This window comes from Olea europaea, chromosome 2, assembly GCF_002742605.1.
Source record: "Olea europaea var. sylvestris chromosome 2, O_europaea_v1, whole genome shotgun sequence".
NCBI lineage: Eukaryota > Viridiplantae > Streptophyta > Magnoliopsida > Lamiales > Oleaceae > Olea > Olea europaea.
Genome location: NC_036238.1, coordinates 20,914,342 through 20,924,335, shown reverse-complemented (window position 1 = coordinate 20,924,335; position 9,994 = coordinate 20,914,342). Strand labels below are relative to the sequence as shown.

General features: G+C 34.6%; 1 protein-coding gene across 2 annotated transcripts; it reads left to right on the top strand.

Annotated features, from left to right (window-relative positions):
• The first annotated feature begins 1,849 nt into the window (after positions 1 to 1,849).
• On the top strand, positions 1,850 to 6,405 carry LOC111366079 (sugar transporter ERD6-like 16). Of its 2 annotated transcripts, none has more exons than XM_022986733.1 (17): positions 1,850 to 2,192; positions 2,397 to 2,459; positions 2,524 to 2,613; positions 2,715 to 2,774; positions 3,126 to 3,191; positions 3,291 to 3,356; positions 3,456 to 3,531; positions 3,687 to 3,751; positions 3,839 to 3,931; positions 4,014 to 4,094; positions 4,178 to 4,309; positions 4,455 to 4,517; positions 4,619 to 4,678; positions 4,771 to 4,824; positions 5,279 to 5,338; positions 5,675 to 5,789; positions 5,900 to 6,405. In XM_022986733.1, the coding sequence occupies exons 1-17, from the start codon at positions 2,004 to 2,006 to the stop codon at positions 6,013 to 6,015; spliced, it is 1,449 nt and encodes a 482-aa protein (XP_022842501.1). In that variant the 5' UTR covers positions 1,850 to 2,003; the 3' UTR covers positions 6,016 to 6,405. The 2 variants fall into 2 exon arrangements, with proteins under 2 accessions (XP_022842501.1, XP_022842509.1); XM_022986741.1 differs by having other exon boundaries at positions 2,065 to 2,192; positions 2,338 to 2,459.
• Positions 6,406 to 9,994: the final 3,589 nt, after the last annotated feature.

Genomic DNA, 9,994 nt, shown 5'->3' with positions numbered 1-9,994 from the left:
TTTGTTTTCTCTTCAAAGTGTGTATAGTTTTATTTCTTTTTAATAAATGGACATCGTCAGAAATTGAATATTATGAATTTTATGTGCTTCGATAAAAACAAATTCCATCTATTTGTTTGTGAAATATATGTAGTTTTTCATTGTGTGGAAGACATCAAGATTTGAATTCAAAAAATTTATATATAATATAAAACGAAAAAAGGTACCGTTAGGATGGGTTTTTTTGGTCCCAAATGACAAAGTGTCCTTTGCTGAAAGGCCTTACTGATGAAAATTTTACAAATAGAAAATTGATTCATAATATTTTTCTTCAATGAAGTTCACAATATAATGTTTTCCCCTTAGAAATGTCTAATGGTATCCTCACAATATATATTTATTGATAGAAAATGTATTTTTTTCTTGAGAATTACCAACAAAATTTTCGATGGAATTTCATAATTCATAGACGAATATTTCCCCTGAAATAAATTTAAAAACATTTTGTGACATATTCATCAATAAATCATAACAAAATTATTCAGTCTTATAACATTTTTTTTAATGATCTAAACGTAATTCATTTATATATATTTTGTAGTTCACAAGATTCACGGGTCTTATGTCACTTATTTTAATAATCAATTTCATTTAAATTATTACCAATGCCCAGTAGGATCCTCGTAATCTTGGAGAAGAATGGACGAGAAGGAAGCTGGAATTTTGATTCTCTCTAATTAAGAAAAGAAAAAAAAAAAAAAAGAGAAGAAGAGAAGAAGAAGAAGAAGAAGATTATCATGCATTACGTCACATTGTTTTTCATTATTATTTCATTTATTCAAAATTGATCCAGTTAAGAATATAGCAAAATGGCTATTTTGTTTCTAGCATACGGTATCTGATTACTTCTTGTACATTATTGAAATTTAAATAACATATATATTTTATGCACCTAAGAAAAAGAAAAGAAATAATTATCGTGGTCATCACGGTCAAAAATTAACTTTCTCGTCTCATACTCCTTTCTTTCATGACTATACACGTGAAAAGAATTTGTAAGGTTTTACGCCTATATATCTCTTCCGATGTCCAAGCATTTGACAATATAATTGAAGAAAATTTACGATAAACAATTTGGGGATGTTTAGGAATTATGGGTGGGAACCATGTTCCCCGTATCTCTCCCTATTTACTATTCGGGCCGAGGCAAGACAGGGTGGGTCGAGAATGAAGTATTTTGTTATCCCTACACACAATAGAATTTTATTTCGATGGGGTCATTTTTGAATTGTACCTATCTGTCGTTAATATTGAAGATATACTTTCTATGTTTAACATTAACAAAGTCTACTATAAAATGTTATTCGTAGTGAAGACTGTCAGTAGTCGTTCTATGTGGCATACACTTGACAATTTGGTATTTGATACATAAATATGGTAGTTATTTTTTGAATTATACATCAAATTAAAAACTGCAAAGTGTACGCCACATAAGGCGACTGCTGGTAATCTTTATTGCGAATAACATTATTCTATAATTATACTACATCTCGACATTTATGTCTCTTAAATGTATCTTAGTATTGTCCAAATAGATTAGTGATGCATTGAATCACGACCAATTTTTAATAAATATGGGATTTTAATAACTTATTTCTTGCTGTCAATTATTAAAATTTCAAAAAGTAAACGGCAACATATTATATGCACCTTACTTTCCGGTTTCCATATGGTGTTTATCATGGGCTGACAAGATTACACGTCAATGACAGCTTTATTTCAGATGAATTCTCATCTTACAGCAAAACAGCTTATTTATAATCACTTATTTTAGTATTCTAATTATTGATACAAAGAAATCTTGTGAAATATCTAGCTGCATGTACACACACATATATATAGCTGAAAAAACCTATGCATTCATCGAACTTGAGTCTGTACTCTGTATACTCCTCGTCTAGCTCATTGTTCAGTTTATATACCCACACACACACACACACACACACACAGAGTGAGATAGAAAAATGGCTAATGATCAATACAAGGATTTAGAAAATGGCATTGAAAAGGGTGTTGATGATCTGCAAAAGCCATTAATTCAGCAAGCTAAATGTGTGGTTTCTGAAGGAGAAAGTGGAAAAAATGATTCAATTTGGATGGTGCTTTTAAGTACTTTTGTAGCTGTTTGTGGCTCTTTTGAATTTGGAGCATGTGTAAGTATGTGTGTATATATGTGTGTCCATCTGATGTATATATGTATTTATACATATTTATTATATGACCTGTGTGAACCAATTTTTTTCAAGCAAAGAGCTTGTATTGACTAGTTTCTTTTTTTGCATTTTTCTTCTTGTTCAGGACCACCAAAAATAAGTAGGAAAAGAAAATTCTTTAGCTTAAGTTAATTTATTTTGCAGGTGGGCTACTCAGCACCCACTCAATCTGCCATAAGACATGACTTAAACTTATCAATAGCAGAGGTGCGTGATTTCGTGATGAACCAATGTTACATGATGTGAAAACTCACATAGAATTGTGTTGCAGTACTCGATGTTTGGGTCTATAATAACAATTGGAGCTATGATTGGTGCAATAACAAGTGGAAAAATTGCTGATCTCATTGGTAGAAAAGGGGTAAATTCAATCAAAATTTCTTGAAAAAAAGAGATTAATTTTAAGATATTATAGCTTTTTGGCCGTAAATAAAGGTTTTGTTTAATTTGGTCATGGAACAGGCAATGAGAATTTCAGCAGTTTTCTGCATTACAGGATGGCTTGCAGTCTATTTCTCCAAGGTAAAATGAGTGTATTTTTTTAATGTTGGGAAAAATTGTAGCGAGTTGGTTCTTGTCTTCTTGAGCAATTATGCTTAACGGGAATGCCCGTTTATAGTTTTTCCATCCACTTTACCCTGAAAAAATTAGAATTTCTGTCTGAAAGTCGATATTATACTTATTTGAAATGTGATGGGTTTTTAAATTTAAATGAACTGTGTGGCTAATTTACTTCTTAAAAATGTGACATGTAAGCGGGACTTAACTTGTTAGTTAATTTTCCATAAACTTAAAAGGTTAGGGACAGTGTTGTCCAGTGCCCACCAATTTTTGGGTGCTTGTAATTGGGATTGTTTCTTATGTGATATTCAGGGAACTTGGTCACTTGACATGGGGAGATTCTCCACAGGATATGGCATAGGAATTTTCTCATTTGTGGTACTCATTCACCATTAATTTGATTATTTTAAAATAATCTAAAAATCTAGCTTATTTCGTGATTATTAATCTTTCTCCAACAATTAATTACACGGGCAGGTTCCAATATTTATAGCTGAAATAGCACCGAAGAATCTTCGTGGAGGACTCGCAACACTTAATCAAGTATGAGGATCATGTGCTGCATGCATATGTTGAGCTTGATAAAATGCAAATGATCTCTGTTTTGAACTTGGCACTCGTTCTGATCCTTTTATTCTTCAGCTCATGATTGTTTGTGGTGCATCGACTGCATACTTGCTTGGAACAGTCATAACATGGCGAACTTTGGCTCTTACTGGTGAGATCAAAATTCTACTCAGCAGAATTGGATATCATTGGACAGAGAAGAAGCTAAAATATAATACCTAGTCGTTTTCAGTATTGTGTATCTAAAGTACAGACCTGATATAGTAAAAAATTTTTGGAACTTACTGGGGATTTTCTGATACGAAGGTTTTCTTCCGTGCATTTTCCTGCTCGTGGGATTGTTCTTTATCCCTGAGTCTCCCCGATGGCTGGTGAGCTTTTCCGAGAGTTTGATTATTTAGTACTCTTTACTAATGAGATAAAATTGTTTTATATTAAGCAAAGGTAGGAATTTGTAGGCAAAAATGGGACTTCAGAAAGAATTTGAGCTGGCATTACATAAGCTTCGTGGCAGAGATGCTGATGTTTCTCAAGAATCTGCTGATATTCAAGTATATTATACCATCCAGATATTCCAAAAATATCAAGTTCTTCTAGTTTCTTGTACTGATTAGGATATTTTTACGCTGACAGGCTAGTATTGACACTCTACAATATCTTCCTAAAGCTAGAATCATCGATCTGTTCAATAGGAAATATACGAGTGCTGTCATTGTAAGCAATATTTTTTGTTTTCTTGATTAGCTTTACGATCTTGTTTACAAGTACTTATTTGGCTTCGTTCTTAACTTGTTCAGATTGGTGTTGGATTAATGGTTTTCCAACAGTTTGGAGGAATAAATGGAATTGGTTTCTATGCAAGTGAAACGTTTGTGGCTGCAGGATTTTCTTCAGGGAAACTTGGAACAATTGCTTATGCTATAATTCAGGTTTGTTAAAGTATCTCAAGCCAAATTTGGTAGCATCAAATTGGGTTTTGGAAAATTCCTATTCAAAGCCTTGTTTTCGTGCTGCCAAACACGTCTGAGTTGGTTAAATCTCGATGTCTAAATTTTTGCTGCTATTGTGTTTTAGGTCCCAATAACTGTAGTTGGAGCAATATTAATGGATAAATTAGGAAGAAGACCACTTCTTATGGTGAGTACTAATCGTGCACCTCGAGTTCTTCTTTTGTTTGGCAAGTAATATTGTGTCACTAGGAAGTCTTAAAAATGACGAATTTGGTTTTCTGTTTTCAGATATCAGCATCAGGCACATTTCTTGGGAGCTTCCTGGCTGGAGCATCTTTCTTCCTTAAGGTGATTTACTCTTGCAGTTGCTAATATATTTTTATGACTTATTGCCGTATAACTGATTCCGGGTACATCTTTAACACACTATGCTTTCCCAGGGCCAAGGCCTTCTGCTCGAATGGGATCCAGTATTAGCTGTATCGGGAGTACTGGTAAGATCAACTCAATTTCACCATCAATTCATGTGGTTATGGATCAAGTCATAATCCTTACTCTCGGAAGCAATAATAATCGAAAATAAAATACAAGAAAAAAACACAGATATATAGTGATTTATGTTTACTCGCACCCAGTGGCGGAGGGAGGCGGGCGTCAGTGGGTTCCTTGGCCACACTGAAAGAAAAAAATTATACGACTTTTTATTTTTCATTTTTTAATATTACATATTATATGGGTTTGAAAATTTTCTACGTAGTTGAATTAGGCCCTACTGGAACAGAGTTCTGGCGTAACCCTCTTTGTACATCTTTTGCAAACACAAAACGCTTTCCTCAACATATAAACATGACTTTCTGTACATGAATGCATATATGTGCTTGTGATCCTAAATACGTCAATTGATCGATTTTCATTCGACTAAAATTTTCCTCGAATCAATATGAACAGATCTACATAGCATCATTTTCAGTAGGAATGGGACCAGTTCCTTGGGTCATAATGTCAGAGGTAAGCTCAGAAACTATGGTTCTTGTTATAGCTCATGATTATATTTATTCATGGCTTCAAGTTTATAGATTATGATTCTCGATCTTGTTGATGAAGAAAAAGAACGCGTTCGATTATCCCTTTTCTTACTTTACTTTTAGCTAAGAAATTGTATAATTCGAGATTCCTCACTAAAGCTATCATAATACTATAACAACAAACTAGGCCTTGTTCTCGGCAACTCAGGGTCAGCTACCTGAAATCCTTTTTCGCCACCTTGTACGGTTATATAGCAAGATCCAAAGCAGACTACTAAATATTGTTCCGTAAAAGCTAAAATTATTTTATAATTTTCAGATATTCCCAATTCACATGAAAGGTTTAGCTGGGAGCCTGGTAGTACTAGTAAACTGGTTAGGTGCTTGGGCAGTTTCCTACACATTCAACTTTCTCATGAGCTGGAGTTCAACAGGTAAAGGACTACCGTGCAAACATAGTCAAAAATCTAATAATTTAAATCTTAAATTTTAAGTTAATGTTTTGGAATTGATTCATACTTATGTTTGAAATTTTCTTCCTCAGGAACATTCATGCTCTATGCTGGATTCTGTGCTCTTACAGTACTGTTCGTAGTGAAGATAGTGCCCGAAACAAAAGGAAAAACTCTGGAGCAAATCCAGGCCTCCATCAACTCATAGAATGGAATAAGCCAAAGAGAAACCAAATTATCAGTCTGATAAATCAGAAGCTATGATGTGATTATTTCTGCCTGAAGTATCTCGTCTTCCTTTCATTATTCAAGTTCTCTACGCACGTCCCAATCACTGCGAAGGGGGGACGGATAAGGATTCAGAAGTTAGGCTGATATTTTGATGAAATTAGCTTCGACATGGAGAAAACTAGCAAAATGCACCATACAATTGTGCCTGTAGCTGCAGGAAGTTGTTCCAATCAATACAGATGGATCTAATAAAAATATATGTACCTATATCTCTCAAAAACAGATTAATTGTTATTGATTTCAGTCGTTATTGAGTTGTTTTTTGAAAATTTTCAGTTGATACAATAAATTATGCAGATTTCTTCTACATTCAAGTATTTTCCCTTCGTAATATTTCATGATGCCGAATCACTTTATCTAAAAAAAGGTCTCCCTTCGCAATATTTCATGATGTTGAATCACTTGATCTAAAAAAAGGTTAAGGCGTTAAAAAGAGAAGATAAATTTAGGTCATAGAATACTTTCAATTGATAAATTTGGATGTTTGTTATGTGGCATTGAATCGAGAAATACAGCCATTACTAAGGCTTAGAGATGAACTAAGGGAAATATTATGGTGCGAGAAAGTCGGCCCCTTTCTAGAGTTGAACCCGCTCCAATGATCATTAGACCCAGCACCAGAGGTCATGAATGGTGTCTGTTCAGAATCTGATCATTTTTCTGGTTTTTCCCCATATTTTTTGTATTCTTTTAAGTATTTGAATTTCTAATTCAAATTGAGAAGTCACCAATGAAACATTGCAACCTTTTGAAGAGTGCAAGTGAAATCTATAAATAGATTCAACATCTTTGGATTAAAGAAATGAAATCTATATTCTCCTTCTTTGTTCTTTCTTCAAATAAGTTTGCATATTTTTCATCTCCATTATTCTATGAAGTTTGTTTGTATTTAATATTTATTGAGAAAATTTCTGGTATTCGAGAGTATGGAAACTCGGTGCTCTCGGCTATTATTTTATTAGCACGTGTTTATTCATTCAGGTCCATCTCCCAATTAAATAGTGAATCTCACTTGTTTAATATACATGTCAATTAAATAGTGGCAATGGGTACTGAGTACTATATTCTCCGGTAAAATTACAAAATTTTCTATATTTATCATTGTGGAAGGAAAAATATAAACCTCAAGCACATGGCTTCTCTCTCTAGTCTGGGGTTGTTTTCTTTTGTGCACAATGCAAACAATGTATTTGGTTCCATTGTATCCGAATTGGTGCACGTGTTTTATTTTTTGTACATGGAGCCTAAAGTTCTTAATCTCATTTATTTTCTACAATCCATCTTCTTCTACTTCTTTGCCTCGATAATCTGTAAGGTTTATTCCAACAATTGACCCGTGCACGTGCACAAGATTTGATCTGTAGGCCTTTGTGCTGTTCCAATTCAATGATGTTCAGCCCACGTCACCTAAAAGTCTAAACATTTTAAAGAACCTCCGCATCGATTCCAATCTTCTGCTATCCTCGTATATATAATATCTACTTTAAATTGATCACCACTACTCAAGCTCTAAGTAGGCTTGAATTACCAAGCATGCACTCTATTGTTGGCTTGTTAACTCAATGATTGTTGTTGTCCATTTTATATCCCATAAGTCTATGAATCTTAACAAGTAATAAAGTGGATTAAAGAGTCTGGATATCGTTCCCACGAGGATTATTATTTAACAATTGGTTCAATTATTCCTAACTTTAATTTGATCGAAAACAAACAAAGAAGTATATGTTGTAAATTTTAATATAACTATTTGAAAATATGTGAATGCACACAAAGATTGATTTAGAATTTAAACAATGAATGAATATTAGAACAAAACAATTTCATCTATTGATCATTTTTAAATCTCAATTTAGGATTCACACCTAATGTAGTGTTCGATCGAATTTTTTTATTGTATTTAATTAACCCCTCGACCGCAATAATCAGTATAGATATCTCTACCGTTATACTAATTTACCGAATTTTAATATGTGGTCTAAATCTAAAACTTACCTCTCGATTTTTAATAGATTCACGAAATCATTGAATAATTGGCCAAAGAATTCAAAGCATTAAGTACATAATTAAAATCAACACATATGCATTTAAAGAACCTGAATCTTGAATAAAAGAAACAAAGGGTCACAAAAGATTACATGATTTGCTCTAATATGAATTTAGCTACTCATGATAATGGAAGAAAACTAAAGAATATGCATCATGAGGTTCGACACAATTTTTGAGTATTCACACTTTAGTCTCCAAACTTTGGATCTTGTCCTCCATTTTTGCCAATTTTTCGCTTCTTTATTTTAATTCCACTTTCATTCATCAAAATTTACCTAATAAACAAAATATATAATAAATTATGTATAATTGTTCAAAAGAATTATTAAATATCTATATTTGTAGGTCCAAATAAGTGTTGAACCTAGAGATGGCAACGGTTTGGTTTGAGGTCGGTTCGGCAACGGTTTGGTTCGAGGTCGGTTTGGCCAAAACCATTACCGAACCACCAATTTTTTGACCATACCATAACGACACGCATCGATTCCAAACTTTTGCGATCCTCGTATATATAATCACTACTTTAAATTGATCACCACAACTCAAGCTACAAGTAGGCTTGAATTACTGAGCACGCACTCTATTGTTGGCTTTTTAACTCAATGACTGCCACATTATCAACCATCATGGTATATTGTCGAGGAAATATTATTAGTTGTAAGTATATACGTGTTAAAAAAATATGTTACTACTTTCTAAAAATGACATGCTGATTATTGTGGAAATTACACAAAACTAGACTTTAATTATTCAAAATTCCTAAATCAGGTCGGAAGTTGATATTTCAAAAATCAAAATTTTTTATTAATTATTTAAATAAACTAATTACCAAAAAAATCAAAACCCTACACACTACCCAGCCGTCACTACCCACTACCATCTCTTCCCTTTCCTTTGCTCGTCTTTCTCTATCCCTCACTCTCTTCTTCGGCGACGATGCAGCCTTCTCACCACTCTCCTTTGACTTTCTTCTACCCTTTTTCTCTATCTTCTCTCCATATTTCCACCATTTCCCTCTCCAGTTGCCAAAGCCATCACCAAGTAGTGCAATTATCTCCGATGAAGTTGTGCACAGAGGCGCTTCGTCGGAGAGAGCTACGCCCGCTGTTCGTTGAGCGAGCAGCGTTGTGAGTGGCACTTGGCAGTGATGCTTAGATCCAACAGATTTGGTAGAGGCATTTGGCGATTTTGTTTGTTGTTGGTGGCGGTGATTTTATTTGGTGTTTTTGGCCTACTGGTTTATTCTTACCTATTTTGTGAAGTTGTGTTTGGGTGTGGTGGTGGTTAAAAATGGTGGAGGTGGTGATGGGTGGCAGTGATTTTGTTTGTTGTTGGAAGAGGTGACGACGGTTGTGGGGTGTTGGTGGTTGTGTTGGTAGATCTTAAGGTGGCGGGTGCTCGAATCTACAGTTTTTTGTGTTTTATTCTATTGACTTAGCGGTGGTGGTTCTTGTGGTGTGTGGTTTGTGTGTGGGAATGGCATTGGTGACACGATCTGGTGTTGGCGATGGTGCAGTGCGGTGCTTTGGAGTGGTGGGATGGGGCGTGGGTGCTATTGGTGTTGTAGTAATGGTGATGTCAGCGATGGTGGCGATGGGCGGTGTCGCTGGTGGTTGGCGGTGGTACAGTGCTTTGGAGTAGTGGGATGGGGTGTGGGTGTATGTGACAATTTTATAGGTTGACTAAAAGTTGTCATCAATAAATTGGTTAATTTGTGACCAATATGGTGGTAGTTTTGGCGGTGACGGTGGTGGTGCTGCTGTTGGAGGCAGCGCTGAAGTGGTGGTCGTAAGTGTTGGTGATGATCACAGATTATTTGATTGATTGTGATCAGTGAATTGGTTAATCTG